We start from the raw sequence: 24,432 nt of genomic DNA on the forward strand, positions 1-24,432 counted from the left end.
ACTCGGTAATTCTTAGGTAACTCTAAACAAAACCTAAAATGACAGCATCCTCTGCAACAGTCTCATCCCCATCAGAGCCAGTAACTAAAAGCCATTATGTTGCAATTGATTATTTTATTTTCCAGTCAACCAAGAGTCCCAACTTATGGCTTTCTTCCCTTTTTACGCAACGACTGTCCTTCTCCAGAGAAAGCGACGAATCTGCCTCCAGCTTCATCCTGAGTGTGAAGATAAAATACTATTTTCAGAAACTCCTTGGAGCCTTAGAGTAAATGCTTGATTCTGTTGACTCAAGTGCCAGCCACCCATTTCCCTTACTTCCACATTATTCATAATAAGAAATGGCCTTGAAATAGAAATCATAATCTATTGAATCGAGAAACGAAACCAGAGAATCACAACTATGCCTCTACCAACAGCTTTTATTCTCAGGTTGAATGTACATCCTTTTGCAGAAGCATTACGTTTTCAAAATGTAAAAAAATATAAAATACACCCCCCCCCACCCAAAAGAAAAATATCTGTAACTCTACCACCCAAGAAGACTTCCGGCCAATTCTCATGCTTCCCAAGCCTCTAGTTGATGAATTTCTCTGCTAAGATACTCCAAAGGCTACAGAGAATTCTGGCAGTTTTCCACCATTGGATGTTACTTCCTTTTTTTTTTTTTTTTTTTTTTTTAAGATTTTACCTATTTATTCATGAGAGAGACACAGAGAGAGGCAGAGGGAGAAGCAGGCTCCACGCAGGGAGCCCTATGTGGGACTCGATCCCGGGACTCCAGGATCACGCCCTGGGCTGAAGGCGGCGCTAAACTGCTGAGCCACCCAGGCTGCCCTGGATGTTACTTCTAAGTTTGTGGTATATTAAGCTGCTGTGGCAGCTTAATGTTTTTGCACACAACTCTTGATTTTTTTTCTTAGAAGTGTTATTCTTTCGTAAAAGGATTGCATTTTAAGTAAGTAAATAAATAAGTAAATTTAGAATCGCACATATTTTTAAGGCTTTTAATATTACGGTCACTAACCAGCCCTGAGAACCATCCTAACGAGCTATTTTGTCACCACAGCAAGTGTCTTTACTGAACTTGTAATGCTAGTCAGTTGGAGGCATTCTCCATGGAAGAGGAGGATTTCACATTCCCTGATACGTACCCCTGCACCTGCCTCTCCCCTCCCCCCCTGGAAAAGGGCATCACTGGCGGGGCTGTACAGGGCTTATGTGGTGGCAACCGTGTATGTTTGAGTCATAGCTGAGCGGCTCAGTCTTCCTTTCCTGCAGGGCCTTCTGTTTGTTGTGATGGCCCGGTGTCTGGTTTCTCTCTTCTGAACACCTTCAATGACAGCAGGCACCCTGCTGGTTCTGTCTGCTTGAAGGGGTTTCTCCTTGGGGTCTTAGGCTGCCCCGCCTCACTGGCCATCGTCTTGGTGCTGCGAATGGCTTCAGGGCTCCCTGTTTTCTGGATCCAAGGCTTTCTTATTTCTACTTTATCCCCTCGTTTTAGTTGGGTACACTCTCCAAATGCTTCCTGAGAAAGGCTGCTTGAAGAGTATCTTTTTGTGAGATCCTACATGTCTGAAAATAGCTTCTTCCACTCACATGTTTCCCTGACAGGTTGACTGGTGTTAGCATGCTAGGGCTTCCCTAACAAAACACCACAGACTGGGAGGCTTAAAAAACAGATGTTTGGTTTCTCATAGTTCTGGAAACTAGAAGCCCAAGATCAAGGTTCTGACAGTTTTGGTTTCTTCTGAGGCCTTCCTTGGCTTGCAGACTGCTGCCTTCTTGTGGTATTCTCACACGGTCTCTCCTCTGTACATCCAACTTTCCTCTTAGAAGAAGAGTCAGACTGGATTAGGGGTACCCTACTGGCCTCATTTTAACAGAATCACCTCTGTAAAGGCCTGGTCTCAAGATACCTGAGGTGCTGGGCGTTAGAGCTTCAAAACAGGATTTGGGGGAACACAATTCAGCCCATAAGAGCTGGGTGCAGAATTTTTTGGGTTTCCTCTCAGAATTTTGGAGACGCTACTGCGTCATCTCCTAGCTTCCTGTGTCCTGCACTAAAATGATGCCATTCTTAATCTGTGGTACAACCTCTTTTCTCCTTCTGGAAGCTTTAGGATCTTTTCTTTGCTTGATAGGGGGCTATTTTCATTCATGGTGCTGGACACTCAGGGGTCCTCTTAGCCGCAAACTCTGGCCCTTCCATTTGTGGAAATTATTTCCTTGATGGTTCCTGATCCTTTGGTTTCTCTCATCTCTTTTCACAACTCTTCAGAAAGTAGAAACTTTCTGACTGCAGTCTCCACACCGGGGTGAGCTGGCTGGGACATTCCCCAGGGCTTGTCAGACTGTCCACAGAAAGCTCCTCCAACTGCAATGAGCAACCCTGGCAGGGAGTGTGAGGGAGCTAAGCAAGGGAAGGACACCAAGGGTGACAATGTTCAGGATGCAAACTGTCACTCATTCTTTTAGTTCAGTTCTGCTATCCACTGGGCTGATGGCCCCGGTCTAGGGATCTGCTGTGATGCTTCTTTCAGAAGATGAGCCTCCAGCCTTCTCCTAGGGTCAGGCAGGTGAAGCCCTAGCAGGGAGGAGGGGTGGCTGCTGTGGTTCTAAGTTCCTTGTGACACACATTCCATCTTTAGCCCCCCATTTCCAGAGGTGCCTTTCAGAGCTCTACTATCTACACCAATTGCCTCCCGGCTTTCCCCACAGGAAGCTCAGGATGCAGCTTCCCATGGCCTGTGAGGTCAGTTACCACTCATCCTCCTGTTCTTGGGCTTTCAAAATTCTGTAGCAGTTGCCTCCTCTTCTCGTCAATGTCCTTATTACCTTATTATCCTCCTGCCACAGCTTTAGTAGGGGTTCAGGATGGGGTAGAGCTAAGCATGTGCCTTCGATCCCATCGTTAGCCATGCATTTCTTCTTGAGTACTTATGAATTAAACAGCTCCAGCTGTGCCTGCCAGCCTCCCTTCCTTTTCCCACATCTCCAACAGGCAGGTCACAAGTCAGCCTGGAGGAAGCCCCCGGCTAAGGCCTCTAGGCCCGAGGCAGCAAGCCCCAGGCTGTAGCTGGCAAAGGACTGGAAAGGCACTCACAGAGGAGTCAGAGGCTGAGGTCTCACAGGACCACACTTGTTCCTCTGAGCCTGGAAGTTCCCCAACACTGTGTTAGTTGGAGGAACATTAAGGCCACGGTGGACTGTAAAGGGGTAGGAAAGGTGTAGACAGTGTTCTGGCCTCTATCCCCAACCACCCCACAGGTAGAGGGGAAGAGGCTGCTTGATGGCCCTACAGTCAGGAGCTAGCCAGTGACTGATCCTATCTAGCAGCCCATCCTGAATGGGCTCACAGATCATCTGCCCTCTAGCCTACTCTAGATCCTTAAGAGACTGACCATCTGAAAAAAGGAACCAGGAGAGTGGTGGGTGTAAAAGTGTTGGAGTTCTAGAAATACACAGCACAATGGCCATGGCTGCGAGGTGGGGTGGACCATCTGCAGTAGGGTGTGCTGGGTTTTCTGAGCCGGTTTCTAACACTGGGAAGAAATACCTGCAAAGTAGAAACCTACCCTTTGCCAACAATCTGTCCCCACCTGCAGCCCTCCCTTCCTGTTACAGGGGCACTCCTGGGCCAGAGGAGGCTGTTCCCCTCAGGTCTCAGTGGAGGCCATTTCTAGAGTGGGTGGCACAGAGGCAGGAGCTTGCTCCTGTGCTCTGGATGCTCTCACCTCTGCGCTCACATCTGTAAAAATGCAGATGCAGATGATCAGAGCAGCCACCTCAAGGGACCGTGCTGGGGATTAAATTAATTAAATATAAAGCACCAATATGAAGCCTGACACTTGGGTCAGGGCTCTGTGAGCTGGTATGGCACTGGTCACTACTACCAGGTGACACTAGAGCTGTGGACTGCATACACAGGACAATCAAGGTACCAGGGAGAGGAGGGCCCCAGGCATGGGGAAAAATGTAACATAAAAAGCCTCATTCAGAATAGAAAGAACTTTCCAGTCATCACTAACAAAACTTCTCATTACCAGTGAAATAAACTCACCTCTTCAACTTTTTTGACCAGGGGACGTGAATTTCTGATGAAAGTTATCTTACCAAGTTTAAATTCATAGTTGGGAATTCCTCTGTGAAAGAGAGAAAGAAAGAAGAATGTTAGTTGCAGGATAAAGACATTAAAATTTGCTCCTGCCAATCAAGAGAAAGGCAAGCAAAGAGACAAGTGTGGTCCTGGTGACTCACTCTGGGGTTTACCGCTGTACCCACTCTGGCCTCGAGCCAGCCCTCTGGCGCTCCCCAGGAACCTTCCTGAAGTAACCAGAAGGCAACTGGAGCAGAGGCCTGTTGACCTAGTGCTTGGCCTGCAGTGAGAGGCCATCTGGAGGCTTGAGGGGCCCTCACCATCTCTGTCCTGTAGCCTCATAGACCCTGTAGGGGCCACCTTCTCACTAAACTCCTTACACTCTCTTAAGAGTCTGGGTAAAAACCACACTTGCAGTGTTCTCCCTCTGCTCTAACACACAGCAGACAGGTGACATATCTCATCCCTACCACGTCCATGACAGTCATCAGAGCAAGAAACCTCCTCTGACAGTCCCTAAGCCAAATGGTAAAAACACTTTTTTTTTTTTTTTTTTTTTAATTTATGATAGTCACACACAGAGAGAGAAAGAGAACGGCAGAGACACAGGCAGAGGGAGAAGCAGGCTCCATGCACCGGGAGCCCGACGTGGGATTTGATCCCGGGTCTCCAGGATCGCGCCCTGGGCCAAAGACAGGCGCTAAGCCACTGCGCCACCCAGGATCCCTAAATGGTAAAAACACATTAAGGCAGCTCCTGCCTCCTGTCTGAGGGAAGTCTACATAATGGGGTCTTGATCAATTATCAGAAGTCACAAAATAGAAAAAGAGATTACTAAACAGGAACCAGAAAGATGTGAAACAGGAGGGCAAGCTGATTAGGGAGCACCTGGGGGCAGGCGGAGGCTGAGGAGGAGGGACAGAGTGAGGCTAGATTGCAGTGGGAGAGGCCTGGCGGATGAGGCAGGGCACCAGTATCCTTCCCTCACCAACGTGCACCGGGAAATGCCTGCTCTGGTGGCCCAGGAGAGCAGGCAGGGTGCCATCCATCCACACGCCAGCCTCCCTGGTCCAGACTTCGTCTCCAGAGCTCGAGTGAGGTGGTCCCACCCCAGGAATCTGGCGGAGAGCCTTCCTGGAGGAGGACAAAGCATCACAGGGGAAGCAGAGCCAGAGCAGACCTACCTTTTAATGTCTCCAGGCTTGATTGGGGAGGGGCTGGGCTCTACACCTTTCTTCTTCCCGTCCAATCTATTCCCGGAGCCGGAGAAGGCCTAGACGAGCGAGCAGGAGAGTGCGCAAGAGCTTAGCGAGCATACATGTGCCCTGTGCCCAGACACTGCAGCCAGGATGTGTGCTGGGAGGTGTAGTCCAGACCCCTTAAGGACTGAAACCTTCACTTCCTGACAGACAAGAACTTTCCACCCGGCCTCTCAGGGGACTGATGTGAGATGAAAGGAACCTCCTGGCCCAAGCACAGCCACCTTACAAGGACAGCCAGTAGTTAAAGGACAGATTCAAAGTTTTGGCTCCAGCCTCTGCAGGACCACCCAGCTCAGGGTCCAGGGGCAGGCTAAGGCCTCTGTTGCAACTGCCCCACAGCTCAGCTCCACTTTCTAGTCATGATTCCTCTGCTGCCTCCCAGCTCCCCGATGCCAGCGCACTAGCCATCTCTACCTGCTTCCCAGGGAGTCTGGCTGGCCGCGGTGCTGGGAGGTCATGTTCTCAGACAATAAAGCAAATGGGGTCACATCTAGTGAATTGAAGAGAAGCATATACATGTGTCCTACTTGGTGGGTTAGAAATTTTCAAAAGGAGAAGAAAAATCAGGGCCTGCCTTTAGGATTCCAGGACAAAGTGAATGTAAAAGGCTGTGTAACTGAGAGTGCCAGATATGTGCATGCACAGAAACCCAAAGGTCCAATCTCTGCAGAGGTCCCCAGATGGCACGGCAGGAGCATAGAAAGTAAAACGTGTGGCCTGGTACTCACACGGAAGCCCAGCTCTCCAGCATAGCCGCTGTGGTCAGCTTCACCCTCCTGATGGGAGCACAAAAACAGGTGATGAGCCTCTCATTGCTACTGCTATCCCTGCACCCCCAACAGCTGGGACACACTATTCCCCAGGAGCAGGACATGTGACCATGTCAGCACCAGCAGAAGCCAAACTCAAGTTGGCTGCTGGGACCCACCGAGGACGCCCTCCCAGAGGCCCCGTTACTGAAGGGGGCAAACAGTGCTGGGGCTGGGGAGGGTCGCTGGGCAGAACTTACAGCGGACTCCTCATGCTGGACTTGTCTCTCAGGCTCCTTATAGCCCAGTGGGGCATCGAAGTCCACCTTTGGTCCCGAGATGAAAAGAATAATTTTGAGATACGGTGACACTTAGGCTTCCTTAGCTTTTGTTTTTAATTGAGACAACGGCAGGGTCATATGTGGTTGTTAAAAGATGCAACAGAAAGCTGCCCCTATATACTCTGCCCAATTTTCCCAATGGTAACGTTTTATAAAATCACAGAGTATCACCACCAAGATAAGCAGCAGCTGCACCATCCGGCCCTCCTATTCAGATTTCCCAGTTAAGTTCTCCCAATTTTATCATGAGTATTGGTCATTGTCCACCCTCAGTCGAAGTACTAGGCTGTTCCAACCTCCCAGGGACCTCTCTGAGTTGTCCTGTTATAACCACACGTGCCTCTCTCCTGGCCTTCTCCTAACTCCTGGCAACCACCAACCCGTCTTCCATTTCTAAAGCCTCGCCGATTTCAAGGATGTAATACAAATGGAACCAGAGAGAATATAACCTTTTGGGACTGGCCTCTCTTGCTCAGAAGCATTCCCTGGAGACCCACCAGGCTGTTGTATGTACCAACCAGTAGTTTCTTCCTATACAGCTGAATAAGCTTCCTTAACTTTCCAGAATATCCATGCTGCTGGTGAGTGCAGCCACCTCTCTTGGCTGGAGATGTGTCACCAGGTCAACAACCTCCTCGCAGGCGTTCTGGCATCAACTTCCTTCTCTCTCACCCAAACAGTCCCCGGGGCTGCATGACACCCTCATGGGGCACTGGCCTGCAGGGTTCATCAACTGCCCATCTTCCCGTGACCCAAGTGCACTGTAAGCATCGAAGGTACTCACGTTCATGTCACACTCAATGATGGATACGGCCTTGTCAGGCTTGGTCTCCATCACCCGCAGTTCATAGATCTGTGGGAAAACAACAAAAATCAGTAGCATGGTTTTGTGGCAGCATGGGGGGGGGAGGTTGTCATCATTCATGTTACTGCAGCTCCCTACCTAGCTCCTGCAGACACACTGTTCACCGCCGTGACACCATCCCCCTGCTGCACATATTGCTGTGACAAGGGGGCTGCCTTTGTGGGAGGTAGGGGGGTGGGAGGCTGCTTTGATGCCTGTCCATCACTCAGCAGAGGCTGTTCCCTCTATGTGGTTAACATCACACAGGGTAGCTATGTATCACATTGCAAAAAAAACACAACCTTTATTCCAGGAAGTTCACTTCTAGGAATTTATTCCTTTTATTTTTTTAAAAAAAGATTTTATTGGTTTATTCATGAGAGACAGACAGGCAGAGGGAGAAGCAGGCTCCATGCAGGGAGCCCGATGTGGGACTTGACCTGGGACTCCAGGATCATGCCCTGGGCCAAAGGCAGGCGCTAAACCACTGAGCCACCCAGGTGTCCCTCTAGGAATTTATAAGTAAATAATTAGCTAAACACCTAAGAGAAAATCCTAAGAAGGCTTGCTCCAACACTGCTAATAGCACATACTCAAAATAACTATCAATAGATATTTGTTCACATGTAAAAAAAAAAAAAAAAAATTACAGAAACTAGTGGAATACTACTCAGCCAATAGGAAAGTAAGTTAAAAAAACCAGTTATATTGCTGTGTGTCCAAGATAATCCCAAATATGTAACAAACATAAAAAAGTCCAGAAGGCTGGGACGCCTGGGTGGCGTTCTAGAATACTGCTTATTCCTTAAGACCCTCCTTCTGAAATTCCATTGGTAAATAAACTCTCTTAATTTCGTTTATTAGAAAATATTTTGATTTTGCCTTCATTCTTTAAGGATGAAGATGGCTTTGGTGAGTTACTGTCAACCTTTGAAGATACAGTTGATCCTTGAACAACATGGACTTGAACTGTGCTGGTCCACCCACACAGGGATTTTTTTTTTCCAGTCTAGTACCTTAAATGTATTCTCTCTTGCTTGTGACTCTTAGTAACATTTTTTCTCCAGCTTATTGTACTGTAACAGCATAGTATATGACACATATAATATACACTATGTGTTCACTGGCTGGTGGTAAGGCTCTAGGTCAATAGTAGGCTACTGGTAGTGAAGTTCTGGCAAGTGAGAAGTTGTACACAGATTTTTCACTGTGTAGGACTGGGGCAACCCCAAGGGTCTACTGTATTCTGCTCTTTGGGCTATCACGGCTGCTGTTTTTTAAAGTACCTTCTCTCTGCTTACCTCTCCGTAGCTGGTATTCAGCGTCTGCAACACATCCTGTGTGGCAGATGTATACTCCCTGGAACTGTGGGCTGAAGGCCAGCTCTAAAACAAGTTCACTTACCTTCTCTTCAAACATCACCACTCCGCCATTCTTTCTTGCTGGCATTTTCACTGAGTACGTGTACCTTTCTCAGGATACCCCTATCTCCCCCATGCTCTTGGCCTTGATTCTCTGCGTAGAATTCTAAGGCACTTCTCCAGATTTAGCTTTCATTTCATGAATTCTTTGTCAGCTGTTATTTAACTCTGTTTTTCAAATCTTTCTAGTTATTTTTGGTAGTCTTTTGTTAATTGCTAAATTTTGTGATTCCATTAAAAAAATTTGAGTATTTTATACATAATTACTTTATGCTTGCATGTGAAATGCCAATACTGATTTCCTTAAGGGCTTATTTCTGCTTCTATTGTCTCTGCTTGGATGTCTGGTGGTTTTATTATGAGTTCTTGTTTGCTTGTTCCATCTACAGCAATCCTGAGGGCTTAACTAAACAGGCTGCTTTTCCCAGGGAGAATTTGGGTTCCTTCTCCTGGGATGAGGACAACATCCACCTCTGGGTCTATTTAAGCCCCTTTAAGGGTCTCACTTTAATGTGGAAGACTCCAGTTCAGGTCTCCCGCTAAAGCACTGACATGGTCATTTGCACTCAGGACTATCCTGTGAGATATTCTCGAAAAACTTCTATGTTTTTATTAGCAAGACCAACAATGCAGTCATAATCTAGACTTTATCCTAAAATTAATTGGGTTTTATCAGAAGAGCTCTTTAGAGTATCTAGCCTTCCATACCTCCAAAAGTAGAAGTCCAAACATGCATTTCAATTCTATGTATATTCTATGTAGCTTACCTTCTAGTGCAGAAGTTTCAATATTGTCTTTTATTGTAAATTTGGGTTATATTCAGCATTATTACCTTAATGTTAAGAACACTAACACTGGGCAACCCGGGTGGCTCAGTGGTTTAGTGTTTTGCCTTCATCCCAGGGCCTGATCCTGGAGACCCGGGATCGAGTCTCACGTCAGGCTCCCTGCATGGAGCCTGCTTCTCCCTCTGCCTGTATCTCTGCCTCTCTCTCTGTGTCTCTCATGAATGAATAAAATAAAAATCTTTTAAAAATTAAAAAAAAAAAAAGAACACTAACACTAAGGTGGCCCATAATGAATTATGAAAGCTTCAAGTATTCAGTTAAGGTGGAGAGTATCTAAAATGTTCCTCACAAAGATAAAAGGAATGAGATTACTTCTTAGTTTATGAAAAAATATAAAGGTGTGATTCAAAACCCACAAAATTGAAAAATAAGGACTCTCAGTAACAAATGCCTCAAATACAAGGAAACTCAAGAGAACACACTGGATCCCTACATTGTCATGGAGGAAGCGACTGGCTGAACCACAGGCACCTATTTTCAGTTGTGAGGGCCCAAGCCTCTGACGGGACGAGAGAGTATGACGGAACAGAGAGCTGGCCTCAGGGAAAGCCAGGCAGGAGCTGTAGTCACCCCAGAGCACCAGGAGGTCTGCCCTGGCAGCAAGTAGCTCCAGGACAGTCAACATCCACTGTCACCATAGACGAGGGATCCACACTTGCCATGCTCAATGCCCGTGGCAGGATGGGTTATGAGCAGGCTTACCAACTATTAAATCTTTTCCCAGTTTGTTAACCACGAATAATGGGGAGGTGGATAATGTCTTGAACTTTGTGTCACTTATACACGAGATAAATGAGAAATGGAAGGATGAAAGCTGGCATTTCACTTTACGGCTAAATTGTCTAGGTCCAAACAGTTGGGAAGCACGGAATCATGGATAAGCATATGTGATGTTTGGACCCAAAAGACTTATGTACCAGAGGAACTACTGAGGGAAAACCAAAGCTGCAGGAAACAGGGGAAGAGGACGTGTGCTCCCATGAGAAGGAGAAGTGACTTCAGGTGACACTGTCCTCAGCCAGAGCCAGGCTCTGCTTCCCCTGTGCCCCACAGCACTTGGAGCACATGGCAGGGCCTCTTCCTATCCAAGGGAAGGAATAAGACAAGGACAAGGACTCAGGCTGCTTTGTTTCTGCATCCCCAAAGACTAGCAAAGGGATGAGCTCAGATGATGGGTGTGGTGGAGAGCTTTCTAACGGAGGCAAAAATCAGCACCCTGGGCACCATGGGCAAAAGACATGTGATTAATGACGTTAAGCTCAGGCACCTGTAAACACCATCAATCAATTCTTGAAACAGAGCTGCTGAATGAATTACTACAAGGCTCTAAACATGAACCCACAGAGACTTAAAAGAGCAAACAGTAGGCAGCAATCATGGTAAAAGCCAGGCATACCCTGCTTAAAAAGAACCCCCATTCGGGTAGCCTGGGTGGCTCAGCAATTTAATGCCACCTTTAGCCCAGGGCGTGATCCTGGAGACCCAGGATCAAGTCCCACATCGGGCTCCCAGCATGGAGCCTGCTTCTCCCTCTGCCTGTGTCTCTGCCTCTCTCTTATGAATAAATAAATAAAATCTTTCAAAAAAAAAAAAAAAAAGAACCCCCCCCCCCCCCCATTCAAACCCCAGAATGGACACAGCAGGTCCTCATTAGATGTGACCTCTGCTGACTGGGCTCCAGGCCCTGCTGGCTCCATGGTGGAGACACTCACCTTCTCATTATAGTTGATGGCAATCACATCCCCTGTGGTCAGACAGGCAAAGTTTCTCAAGGCATTTTCTAACCTGCAGACACACACTGTCAAGGCAACATGGCAAAATGAGCACCTTCAATCTGAGGCAAGTTCCATGAGGGGTCTGGATTAGATGGTCACTGTCACGAAGTACACCTGGCAGACAGGTACCAGGCTGGTACTGAAGCACATGGCTTTGATACAATGGGATACTACTCAGCAGTAAGAAAGGGTGAACTACTTGCATGAGTGAATCTCACAAACACCAATGAGGGAAAGAACCCGCCAAAGTACTCCTTCGAGAAAGATAGCTCTCTGAGGGGTGGGAAGCAGTGGGAGGTCGGGCGAGGATGGCCAGGCAAGGGCACAGAGGAGCTTTTGGAAAGATGGAGATGTTTTGGTTACATGGGTGTTCACATTTGTCAACTCCTCAAACCGTGCGTCTTACTGTAAACTACACCTGAACAAATTGAACTTAACAATCCTATGGGAACGTGGAAGAAAAAAAGACCGAGAGAATCATGAATAGGCCCCCTCAAAAACCAAAGATGTTCTCTTTGACACTTTTGCTGTTTCTATCTTTTGGGTGGTAATCCAACTTTAGGGGTATATCCCAAAATAAAAACTAAAATAAAAATTGAAAAGGAAAAAGTAACCTGTAAGCTTTTTTTCTAATAGTAAATAATAATAATTTCTTAAACACTGAATAACCCAAATGCCCAGGCAAGGGAGTACGGCCTAATCACATGGAATATTTTAACCACATCGTCGTCAATTCAGAAAATTATTTTAAATAGAATGGTCAAACATGCACTGTGGCTCCAGGGAATACCAGATTGCCTCTCAGCTGCCGAAATTGACACTTTTTCTCCACAGGCTGAAGAGTTAACCATGCCTATGCTTGAAATGGCCTCTGAGGGGCAGCCCCAGTGGCTCAGCGGTTTAGAGCCGCCTTCAGCTCAGAGCATGATCCTGGAGACCCGGGATCGAGTCCCACATCAGGCTCCTAGCGTTCTCCCTCTGCCTGTGTCTCTGCCTCTCTCTCTCTCTGTCTCTCATGAATAAATAAATAAAATCTTTAAAAAAAAAAAAAAAAGAAATGGCCTCTGAAAACAATCTGGTAAATCTGCACCAAGACACAAGTGAAAATCCAGAGGAAGATCAGTAAGAGGCTGCAGTCACAGAGGCAGACACTCCTGGGCACTGCCAGCCAGACAAGCAGACCTTGCCACAGGATGACCTCCTGCCTACAAGATGGGAAGCATCCAACGAGTGCCATGAGCACAGCTGCCTAAAACCCCACCCTGTCCAGGGCCCAGTCACAGGGGACCCAACAGGCTCATCCACAGATACACTCTGCAAGACTCAACGCAGCTCACCCACATCCAGGACATGGCTGGTTTGCTCCTGGGTTTGGGGCGAGGACAGTGTGCAAGTAAGGAGAGTGGATGCAGCTTTTATTATTATTTTTTTAACTGTCTACCTATCTGTAATTTTCAATTGTGTTTTTTCAACCCTTTCAAAAAACAGGTGGTGTGGGGCAGCCCGGGTGGCTCAGCAGTTTAGCGCCGCCTTCAGCCCAGGGCCTGATCCTGGAGACCCGGGATCGAGTCCCACATCAGGCTCCCTGTATGGAACCTGCTTCTCCCTCTGCCTATGTCTCTGCCTCTCTCTCTGTGTCTCTTATGAATAAATAAATAAATAAAATCTTAAGAAAAAAAAATGTTTAAAATAAATAAATAAATAAAAAACAGGTGGTGGAATGACTGCTCTATAAGATGATCCCACAAGCTAAGCTGGGGCCTTCAAGGCAGAGGTCTAGACCACAGATCACACACAGCATGCTCCTTGCCCACACTAGTTACTCCTTAAATTATCAATACACACGTCTAGCTTATGTTCAGAGAACGTATCAAAAACTACTAAAGTCTAAAATCTTTTCTTTCCTCTTGCTGACAGAAAATGTACTGTGTCACGTTCCCCCCTGGTTTGTGGAGTGAAAAGCGCTAACCCTGGGTAAAAGGAGAGGCTAAGGCAGGCTCACAGCTGAGCTGGGGCACCAGGGATCCACCGGGTTAGGGTCTAGAGGAAGAGCAGCCAGCCTCCTTTCACCATAGCACACTGAGTTTTGTGCCAGGTGCCCCAGTCCCTTGGGGGGAGGGTTCCACTTTGCCCTCAAGGAAGTGTCTGGAGAGCAACCAGGTGAGGCCCATCGAGCACCCAGCATGCTTATCGAGAGCCAGGGCCAGGCTAGGGCGAACATGCTGGCTGACCGCCATTATTCTCAAATCACAACTTCAATCATAAACAAATATGTGATCCCCAAAGTAGGCACATGCTCCACAAAGAGCTCGCTGTTTACAGACTGCCAGCACACCCTTCCTTTGTCCAGAAGAACGCTTCTTATCTCAAAAGGATACACTGCTTTGGGGTTGGTGATGTCCAAGAAGTCAGGGCTCTGAGGCTGGAATTTGGAGTATGTGGCCACTTGAAGGTTGACACTCTCCACCTGAACCAAGCCCCCTTCTTCCAACAGCAAATTCTGCATCATCTAAAGGAAGAAGAAGGCTACATGAGCTTCCTGGAAATCAAATGGCCAGCATGAGCATCATCTAAACATACACAGCAGGCCCAAGTCTGACATTCAGACGGCCTCTTCCTTGGGCCCCTGGAAGAGGAACCTGAGATGAGGACTTGGGGACAGGTAATTTAATTGTGATTTGATGTTAGGAGGAAGGAAAAAAGCAAGGTGGCAAACAAGTCAGACATGAAAGGAAGGAGGTCTCAGGGTGCTACCCAGGTGGCTTCAGCGGGCATTGGGTCTCTACCAGCCTCTGAAAAAACATGATCCACTGGTAGGGTCGCCTGGAAGGCATGACCACCAGTTCCAGGTCTCCTAGGGGCAGTGTTTCCCCAGGGAAGCTCACTCTTCCATACCACTGAGCTGTCCCACACCCAACTTACAAGGTCTTAGGGCAAACAGGGCTGCAACAAAGACAGGATAATCATGTCACCAAGTGGGCTCATTTCACATGGAATGGCCTTACAGCTCAGGCACAGGGGTGGTGACAAGTCCCCAGAGGTCTGCTACAGGGGGTCACAGAAAACTGGTAAGACACCCCCACATCTCTATGAAACCACTCTGTGTAGTGGACGCTGGCTGAGGAACAAGATAGAGAAAGAAAAACACAGGCCTGTGAGTACCTGGTGTGCAGGAGTCAAGATACCACAACAAGGCTGACACTCAGGGGTCTGAGACAAGGAGGGCGGGCTAGAAATGAAAAACCTTGCACGTCTTGGAATGGTTTTTTTGTCTTATTTTAGAGTTTCTTTCTTTTTTCCTTTAAGATTTTATTTATTTGGGAGAGAGCACCCATGTAAGTATAAACGGGGCGGGGGGGGGGGAGGGAGAGGAAGCAGAATGCATACTGAACATGGAGCCCGACACAGGGCTTGATCTCATGACCCTGACATCAAGACCTGAGCCAAAATCAAGAGTCAGCCACTTAACTGAGCCACCAAGGGACCCCTTAGAGTTTCTTTTTTTAATTTTTACTTATTGTATATTTTTTTTATTGGAGTTCGATTTGCCAACATATAGTTTCTTAAAGAGAACTTCAAACATATAAAAGCAGAGAGAAGGGTAGCCCGGGTGGCTCAGTGGTTTAGCACCGCTTTCAGCCTGGGGCATGATCTTGGAGTCCCGGGATGGAGTCCCACATGGGGCTCCCTGCATGGAGCCTGCTTTTCCCTCTGCTTGTGTCTCTGCCTCTGTCTCTCTCTGTGTCTCTTATGAATAAAGAAATAAAATCTTGGGGATCCCTGGGTGGCTCAGTGGTTTGGCGCCTGCCTTTGGCCCAGGGCGCGATCCTGGAGCCTCGGGATCAAGTCCCGCGTCAGGCTCCCGGCATGGAGCCTGCTTCTCCCTCCTCCTGTGTCTCTGCCTCTCTTTCTCTCTCTATATCTATCATGAATAAGTAAATAAATAAATCTTTAAAAAAAAAAGAAATAAAATCTTTAAAATAAAATAAATTTTAAAAAAAGTAGAGAGAACCAGGGACAGCTGGTGGGTTCAGTTGGTAGGGCATGTGACTTAATCTTGAGGTTCTGAGCTAGAGCCCCATGTTGGGTACAGACTACTAAAAACAAAAAAACAAAAAGAAGAACTGCATGAGCAAGCCTCTACACACCCAACCCTGGTTCAACAGTGACCAGGTTACAGCTGACCTCGGCTCCTCAGTCACTGCTCCCCACTCCCTGGCCCCATCCCACACCGAGTCAGTCCCAGGTGTCATATCCTTCCGAGAACACTTCACCCAGATGGCACTGCCAACAGCAGTGCTGCCCACAGAGGCTCCACGGAGGCAGTTAGTTATGAGGTGACTCTAAGAGTCCACAGACAGGATGCTGGTAAGAAAGAAGGCCATGGCCAAAGTGGGCAGAGGTCATGAGTGAAGCTGCAGGGTGAGCAGGGACCTGCAGAGGTCCTGACACACTCTCGTTGAAGGGTGCTCATCAGGCTGGGGTGGTCACTCCACCAGATGCTACAGGCAGGCTGACAGACTTGGTAACTGGATGCTCGGTGACCCTGGAGAAGGACGCTTTCACGGAAAGTGCTCTAAGCCTGGAAGTCAGCCTCCTGCAGCCCAAACTCACATTCCTTTAGCAAACCAGCAGGTAAAAACTGATGGCTAGAGGAAGGACACAGCCCACTGGCAGCTCAAGGAGAAAGGGCACAAGCCCAGGTCACCTTCTTGTGGCAGGCTCAGACATGACTTGTGGAGAGAAACAGCTGGTGGACGGCAGTGAGGAGGCCTGCTCCAGGTCTGGCCCTTCCTTGTGTGCACGAGCCCCTGCAGGCCAGTACTGGCCATGGAGCATAGAAAGTATGACGGGGACCCCACAGGAGGCATCCACACACTCCCAGTGGTCCTGGGCAGGGATCTTGATCTAGGCCAGCAGATGAGGCCTCAGGCGCTAAGAGAAAGGCCAGCATCTGTTCTAGGCTGACTTACCCTGAAGAAGCCTGAGAGCTCCAAGTGGGATGGAGCCCACCAAGGAGCTAACAGAAGGCACCTGCTCACATATCCACTGCGGGTGGAAAGATCCTTAGGCCGGCTCTGCAGCACCAGCTGGGAAAGCCCAGGCAACCACCTACTCTAGCCAAGAGCTGCAAGGCCAGCTCAGAAAGAGGCTGGGCCATGCTATCTTAAGAAGCTTCCCAGGGGATAACTATTTCTCAGCAAAAGGGATACAATTAGTTTTCTGATCCAAAATGGTCTGAGAGTCTGGACAAGAGGCCCCCCAAACTCTATGTCTATGGGTTGGAGAGTGCACTTTTAAGGTACAGTTCTTTCCAGTGTTACTACCTCATAAAGGTCACAGAGGGGCTCTGAGGATCCAGAATAGCCCTGGGAAACTGTCAGTGCCCCACCATTCAGCCACCCACAGCACTCTATCTGATGAGTGTAGGACAAGGCCTCAGTCCCATGAAGGGCACCTGTAAACCCACAGGACAATAAGGCAGTGAGCAGCAAGTGCTGGGGAGGGCAAGTGAGCAGGGAAGCAAGTTGAGTCTGGGCTTTGTGGCATGAGTAAGAGCTCCCTGGGGGACTGGGGCTGGAAAACAACACAGGACAGGATAGGCAGCAAGTGAGATGGGAGTGCAAGATTCCTGTGGGGAAGAGGCTGGCAGAGGCTAGCACTCAGGAAGGACCCAGGCTCAAGAGAAAGTCTGAAGGCAAAAAGAGAGGCTTTGTTTCCTTAGCAAGGAAATGATGTGCTCTGGAAAGACTCAGTTACAGAGAAGTATCTAAGCGCATGCACATGCACACACACAACAGAACTGGGGAAAAATTAGTAGAAGCGGGGAGTACATGTGTTAAAATCTAAAATCCTGTACTCAGTCCACTTCAAAAATATTCCTGCTTTACTATTTTCATGAAAGCCTTACCCAGGAGATAGGAGGTAAACAGCAAGGCTGTGGTTTCTGGGCTATGAGCTGATCATCTTTCAAGAAATAGCCGTGCCCCAGCCCGCAGAGCCTTGTTCTGAATCCCTCCTTGTAGCCATCATACATGCTGGGAACTGCCCTCCTACAGAACCCCAATCCTGAGACAGGCCACAGACTCTCAGAGACTGGCACGGCCCCACTCACCCAGTGTGGGAGGTAGCAGATGCCCTCATCGGCCACAAACTCTAGCACACCACAGTGCGTCATGCGGTCCGAGTTCTTGTTGGTCAGTTTGAACAGCATGGGGTAGGTAATGTTGAGTCGGCCTAAAAAGAAGAAAGAGGATGAGAGGCACAGCTACTGTGAAGGGGAAGTTCTATTTCCCAAATGCATTCCTCTGAAAATCAGCCTCCCTGGATGTCCACTGTGGCTCCACATAGTCTTGCTCCCCAGAGCCGAGACTCAGACCCACGAGGCGCTTAGGCCTCTGGGTGCCTGCCCACCCCCAACCCTGTGCACATCACTTGGCCCAGAGCTCAGGAATGTTTGGTGACCCAGGGACACAGTACCAGCTTACACTCGAGGTTTTCTGAAATTCCAATGTAAAAAAATGGCAAGTCACTAACAAATAAATGAGTTAATGTAATTGCCAACCATGTGCCGGACAAAATCCCCACCTGCAGGTTTCTAGTTAGAAAGGTGGGAAAGAAACACGTGCACCGAGATGCTGCAGTGCTATGGGCAAGATGGTGTGGGGGAGGCAGCATGCCGACAGAACACCGTGTGGGTCCTGGGCAAGACTGCCAGGGAGGGATGGCCAAAGAGGAGGCAGCCCGAACAAAGGCATGGAGGCACGGGGAGCCCAGCCAGTCTGGGAATGGCTGCTCATCGTTTAAGACTGAGAACAAGGGTGTGAGTGTAGTCGGGAGGAGAGGCAGGGCCAGACACCACACAGTGGGGGAGCATTCAGCAATGCGGGCTCTCTGCAAGGTCATGACACAGCATATCCCCTTGCGCTAGTGGTCCTGAGATGAGGCTGCAGGGACAGCAGGAGGCAGGCAAACGGTACTACAGGCAGGCTGACCCAGGAGGGCAGGAGGGGCAGGCAATGTGGAACAGGAGGACCTAAGAGAGTCGGGGACCTGGGAGAGGGGTCTGGGACAGACTGATGCAGACAAGTTTGCCATGTTTCAGGCTCTCACTTACTATTTCGAGACCAGTGAGGTAAAGACTATTGTCACTCCTTTTATCTATGGGGCACTAACATGCCCAGTCAGCAAGAAGCCCAGAACCACGCAGCCCAGGAGCAATGACACTGGGGCTTAACCACAGAAGCCCACTTTAGCCTGTCACTTTAAGCAAACATAGCTGCAAAAACCCTGTTCAGTAGCAGAAGATACTCCTCCTGGGGTCTCTCTAAAAATTATGGTGCTGCAGATCAAGTAAGAAGCTTGGGAAGGCAGCCACAGATGGGGGAAGAGCCTCCAGAAGTGGCAGAGGCGGGTGTGGGTATCCTCCCCCATCACTAAGGGTGACCTGGATGCTGGAGTACAGTGGCCAAGGGCCCAGAGGGCAGCGCACCTCTCGGCTATGGAGTCGTGAAGGAGGATGGTGGTCATTCAGCGTGAAGCAGGTCAGGCTCTAGCCAAGGATCCAAGATTCTTGCAGTTGGAAGAAACCCCTGTGCTCCTTAGTCTGCTGTGGTTTTCACACAGCATTTTCTGATTTAGAGAAGTGACTTGGGGCTCCTGAGCCCTCTGCACCCCCTCACCTCCTCCAAATACAGCAGTAATCCTTTTATAAATGAAGACTCTGTAAGATTTTATTTGGACAAAGTTCCTTCCACAACTTAAAAGATTTGAACACTGATCTAAGTCCCACTGTCTCAATCCGAGTCTCTTCTCAGATGCTTGAACCAAGAGTCACACAGGGCACTCAGTTCCTGGGTCAGCGCAAACAGAAAGGCAGGCTCTCTGGGAGGTCTTATTTCCTCCTCTATGATGGGGCTATGAACCCGAAAGCTCTATTAACCCACTGGCTGTGCAGAGGCCAGAATTAAAGGGCCTTCACTGGGTCGTAGTCACTGCTGCTGCTTTACTTTAGCCCTGCTGGTTAAAGGCCACCTCCTGCCTTACTGGCATCACATGGACTTGGGCTATTTATGCACATACCACAGGGTACCATCTAGGGGAAGTACTCCTGTCACACAGAAGCTTTGATGGACAGGTGCGTGTGTCCCTGTTTAAAGATGAGGACACGGGCAGCCTGGGTGGCTCAGCGGTTTAGCGCCACCTTCAGCCCAGGGCATGATCCTGGAGACCCAGGATCGAGTCCCACGTCGGGCTCCCTGCATGGAGCCTGCTTCTCCCTCTGTCTGTGTCTCTGCCTCTCTCTTTCTCATGAATAAATAAAATCTTTAAAAAAAAAAAAATAAATAAATAAAATAAATATGAGGACACTAAAGTTCAGAGGCCAAGTCACTAGTCTATAGCCAGGTGCAAAGACCAAGCTGGAATGATAGTGGACCCATACCCCTTCTCTACAGTGCTGCCCCACATGTATGAGACGCCAAGCGTGGAACTGCCCTCTGGTGGCTTCCACCATCTCCTGCCTCACATGGGAAGAATTCACACTAGAAAGACCACTGAGTCTCAAAAGCCACTGGTTATGCCTGTGGCTGGGGTCATGAGGTTCCTCATGGGATAAAGGGTTGAGAAAAGAGAAAGTATCTGATGAGAGGGGCAGCGTCTAGGGTAGAAGACAATAGCTCAATTTTTGATGTGCTTTTCAATGCAATGGGGCAGACAGAGCTAGAAATTTGTGCCTGGAGCTAAGGAAACATGTTTGGGGAGCAGATGAGGAGCCCATTGTCTTCTTTAGGAGAAAACCTAGTGAACCCAGGTGATAGCATCAGGGTGATGCCTCAACAGGGTGAAAAGCAACGGTGCTCGAACTTTCTTTTAGTCCTGATAGGATCTGAATAAGGTGTATATTTGTGTGTATGTGTGTGTGTTGGGGGGGGCGGTAAAAAGGATAGAGCCCCCTTCATAGGGGAGGGACCCAGAGTGAGTACTCACTGGCCCCAGCCTAGACAGCTGGCCACTCACTGGAGCATCTGCAGGCCAAGCTCTCCAGCCTAGTACGCACCCTCCAGGGACAACTGCCAACCAGACACGGAGAAGGTTACCTATGCTTGGACATACTGAAGAGCATGTGCAAAGTTTCTGATGTCCGTATTTAAATTCCCTAGTCATGGAGAGAATACTTACTGAGTTGATCGAGGGCTGAGGGTGGCATAATTACTGTGGAAAGAATATTTAAGAAACATTAAGAAAATAAAATTAAAAAGGCAGAACAAAAACCAAAATTAAATTTCTGTCATGTCTTTAAAACATACTAAATGGAATTTGTGAAATAGCCAGAATTTCATAATGATCTTTTATGAGGAATTTTACTTGCTGTAATTCATTGTGGGGAGCCAAATGGCCATCAGCCATAAATCTAATCATAATCAGGACTCTCCCTCTCACCCCCAGTCCTCCCCTTAGCAAGTCTACGGCAAGTAAGATTTTCACTATAACTAGCTTCTGGTTACACATGCAAAACAAGGGCTACTGAAGACTATAAGTACTGTGGGCGGAGGGCAGGAAAGGTTACTATTCAAAATAAAAACGAGCACATACTCTTCCCTCCTTTCTCCACATCTGACCTGTCATTAGGCCCTGCAAGCATAGACACGGAGAAGCAGCGGTACTGCGTGGAGAAGCGGTTCTGGAAGACCCGGGGAATCGGGTGGTCGAACATGTTGAAGGAGAACTACAAGGAAGGAAAGAGATGCTGGAGTTAGAACAAAACAAAGGCACATTTCTTCCCATTGAAAGTCCACACAAGTTAGGGCAGTTAATGCTGCTGAATGTCCTCAAAGAGTAAGACACACCACTTCTCGCACCAACATCTCCATGAACCAGAACAGTCTGCCTAAAGTACTTCCTGGTAGCACGGTGAATCTCATATCTTTCTACATACCTGCCCAGTCTCATCCCTCCCATCTCAATTCCACTACTTTTAGAAAGTGCAATCCTACTAAAATATACAATTGGCCCCACCACGCCTGTCATTAACCTCTTTCAGTCTCCCACCCCTCACCCAAGGCTCCAGGTCAGACCTCACACATACCTCAGGGACTGGTTACCGATGGCCCTGCAATCTCCTATGCCTGCCACACCGGGTTCCGCCAACGGAACTTTCCCTCTTTTCGTTAATTAAAAGAAACACATTTATTTATTGAGTGCCCACTATCTGCCAGGCTCTGCTCTAAGCACTAGCAAAATATTACTCTATGATGTGTGCTCACTAACAAAACAGGCACACCAGCCCTGGAGAAGCTGACATTCAAGACAAGGGAAACAAGTAAGAGAAAATGCCTGCATGTCTGGGGTTGATAAATGCTCTAAGGACAAGACAGGGTAAGGGACAGAGAGCTCCTGGGAATGCTGTTTTAAATGGGTGGTCAGGAAGGAATTCTGCACAGACCTGAATGCCAGGAGGGAGCCAGGTAAAAAACAGGGAATGGCATCCCAGGATGCAGGCAGAGTAGGCATGAGGGGTCTCTAACCCTCCCCCGGCTTCCATGACCATCCTCTCCTTGTTCCAGGAACCTTCCCTGCTTTGCCCAGGATCTGGGCTGGTGCCCCACAAAGGTGCTCTCATGTTGTTACACTGAGGTACTCCCTCATGTTAATAAGCCAAGACATGCTACCAAAAAGATTAAATACACCAGTTCTTCACACGTGGATTATGGTGAGGCTTAGAAAACACATTACAGGGCAGCCCAGGTGGCTCAGCAGTTTAGCGCCACCTTCGGCCCAGGGCATGATCCTGGAGACCCGGGATTGAGGCCGTATCGGGCTCCCTGCATGGAGCCTGCTTCTCCCTCTGTCTGTTTCTCTCTCTCTCTGTCTCTCATGAATAAGTAAATAAAATCTTAAAAAAAAAAAAAATAAAAGAAAGAAAACACATTACATAGCAATCTGGAGTCTTCTCAAAGTTACCATGACGCCCCTCCCCATATAAAACTGCACAATAGGGTATATATCCAAAAGAACTGAAGGTAGGCTCTCGAAAAGACTATTTGTCTAATGTTTGCATGTTCATAGCAGCACTACTCATAAAAGCTTAGAGTTGGAAACAATCCAAGTGTCCGTCAACAGATGAAAGGCTAAAAACATGTGGTCCACTCACACAACGGAATATTATTCGGCCTTTAAAAGAGAGGAAAATCGTATCACATACTAAAATGTGGATGAACCTTGAAGACGTTATGCCCAGGGAAATAAGTCAATCACAAAAAGACAAATACTATATGATCTCACTTTTATGAGGTCCCTAGAGTTGTCAAATTCACAGGGACAAAAAGTAAAATGTCGGTTGCTAGGAGACAGGTGAGGGGAAATGGGGGACTTGTTTAATGGGTACAGTTTCAGTTTTACAGGATGAAAAAATTCTGGACACTCAATACACAACAATGTGAATGTAGTTAACGCTACAGAATCTACCCTTAAAAATGATTAAGATGGCGAATTTGTGTTTTTTACACGTTTTAAAAAAACATCTCACAATAGACAAATATTTCTTGACTTGATTCCAAGCGTACATTAAATAGAGGGAAAGCCATCAACTGAAAAGGTCCTTTACTAAGCCATTCCAAAATTAGCAAGATGAATCTGCGGTCTTCCTAAAATATAAACACAGAATGTTCCTGCTTAAAATCTCAAATGGCTCTTCAATCCCTGGGAGCTTTAGTGTAGTAGTTTTCAAGCCTCTGTCCCCCCTTTTAAGCAGAACTCTTGCAGTCTTGCCAGAGGCATAACAGATGTGAAGGGAGATGTGGGGAGGAGTCGGGGGGGGGGGGGGGGGCTTCTCTGAGCCTTTCACTACACCGCTCCACCTAAGCCATTTTTTTTTCTTTGCTTCCGTTCCTCCTTAAATAAGAAAATCGCCCCAAAGTATTTAACACCCTTAACAATTTGCCTTCAATCCACCCAGGAGCCTGACCTTGTGCCCCTCCCAGCTGCTCCCTACCCCGAGTCCTACTCTCCTTTATATTCCAAAGCCTTATCACAGTGCCTAGACCTTTCTCAACGTCTTTAAGTGGATGAACTTGAGAATGGAAACACGATTCCACAAGGACAGAAAACGGATGTCACTTTCGGATAAGACTGAATAACCATTACTTCTTCTTCTTCTTTTTTTTTTTTTTTGCTAAAATAAACAAAGTGACACTGATTGAGGCTAGGAGACCAAGCTTTGCGGCCAGACGGATTTGGCCTCAAATTTCCAGTCCCTACTTGTCTGACCTCGAGTCAACTACCAACTTCTTTAAACCTTGGTGTTTTTCATGGTCCTGGCCTCCAAAGGTACGAGAGGGATTCAGTGAGATACGATTTAATCAGGGACTGTGGGTGTTAAAAGCTGTGAAACAAAAAAAGCACCAGCAAAATCTAGCTGCTACTGTTCTCTCTCCTGAATCGCTTCAGTGGCCAAAGGCGGCCTAACCAGAGGCACGGCCCCCCGAGGACCGCGCCGAGGCCCGGGAGCGAGGGCGGAGGGTCCCCGCCCCGGGGCCCCGACTCTGCCCCCGCGCCCCCGGCCACCCTTCAGTTACTTCGGTGTCACGGAAACCTGTTACGTGCTTAGTTAGCCCTTGGGAGACCCGTGAGCGCGCGACACCGTCGGGGGGGTCTAAGTCCAACTGAGAGGAAATTGGCTGCGCGTCGGGGACCCGCGGAGACCAGCCAAGGCCGACCGTGGTCAAGGGTCCGGCTGCTGCCGGCCGAGGTGACTCGGCATCTCCGCGGCCGTCCGGTCCGCCAGCCCGCCGCCCGGCCCCGGCCCCCAGCCGCCAGCCCCTGCCAAGCCGCTCTCACCATGGTGGACACCCCTGCCTCGCAGACGCCGCTTCGCCCAGAGAACGTTTGGACCGGGGCCCGCCGACCCTCCGCTCGCAGCCGCCGCCTCCGCCGCCGCCGCTTCCGCTCCGACGCCCTGGGAGGCTCACCGGAAGTGCCCGAACTGACACCGGGGGAGGTGCGGCAGACAGGGGTGGGCGGCAAAAAGAGAAAGAGCAGGCAAAAGCGCGAGGGCCTAAAACTTTCCTGGAGTATATACTGAAATACCCCCTCC

The 24,432-nt window shown here is 48.5% G+C and overlaps 1 protein-coding gene across 1 annotated transcript; it reads right to left on the reverse strand.

Annotated features, from left to right (window-relative positions):
- Positions 1 to 94: 94 nt before the first annotated feature.
- UFD1 (ubiquitin recognition factor in ER associated degradation 1) lies at positions 95 to 24,332 on the reverse strand. The gene is made up of 12 exons (XM_077874688.1): positions 24,177 to 24,332; positions 20,934 to 21,066; positions 20,520 to 20,552; positions 17,455 to 17,576; positions 13,718 to 13,848; positions 11,277 to 11,349; positions 7,236 to 7,304; positions 6,371 to 6,436; positions 6,090 to 6,137; positions 5,284 to 5,372; positions 4,064 to 4,145; positions 95 to 218 (listed from the first exon to the last, which is right to left on the reverse strand). Exons 1-12 carry the CDS (start codon positions 24,177 to 24,179, stop codon positions 144 to 146), a joined length of 924 nt encoding a protein of 307 aa, XP_077730814.1. The 5' UTR covers positions 24,180 to 24,332; the 3' UTR covers positions 95 to 143.
- Between the last annotated feature and the right edge of the window lie 100 nt (positions 24,333 to 24,432).

This window comes from Canis aureus, chromosome 27 (assembly GCF_053574225.1).
Source record: "Canis aureus isolate CA01 chromosome 27, VMU_Caureus_v.1.0, whole genome shotgun sequence".
NCBI lineage: Eukaryota > Metazoa > Chordata > Mammalia > Carnivora > Canidae > Canis > Canis aureus.

What these genes read in the sequence shown, in the direction of transcription:
- UFD1 (XM_077874688.1), bottom strand. An exon ending in TCTGCTACCTCCCACACTGG is followed by an intron (nt 13,849 to 17,454) that starts GTGAGTGGGGCC and finishes TTCTTCCTTTAG; the next exon opens with ATGATGCAGAATTTGCTGTT. An exon ending in CCATCAACTATAATGAGAAG is followed by an intron (nt 7,305 to 11,276) that starts GTGAGTGTCTCC and finishes GTTTTCCCACAG; the next exon opens with ATCTATGAACTGCGGGTGAT.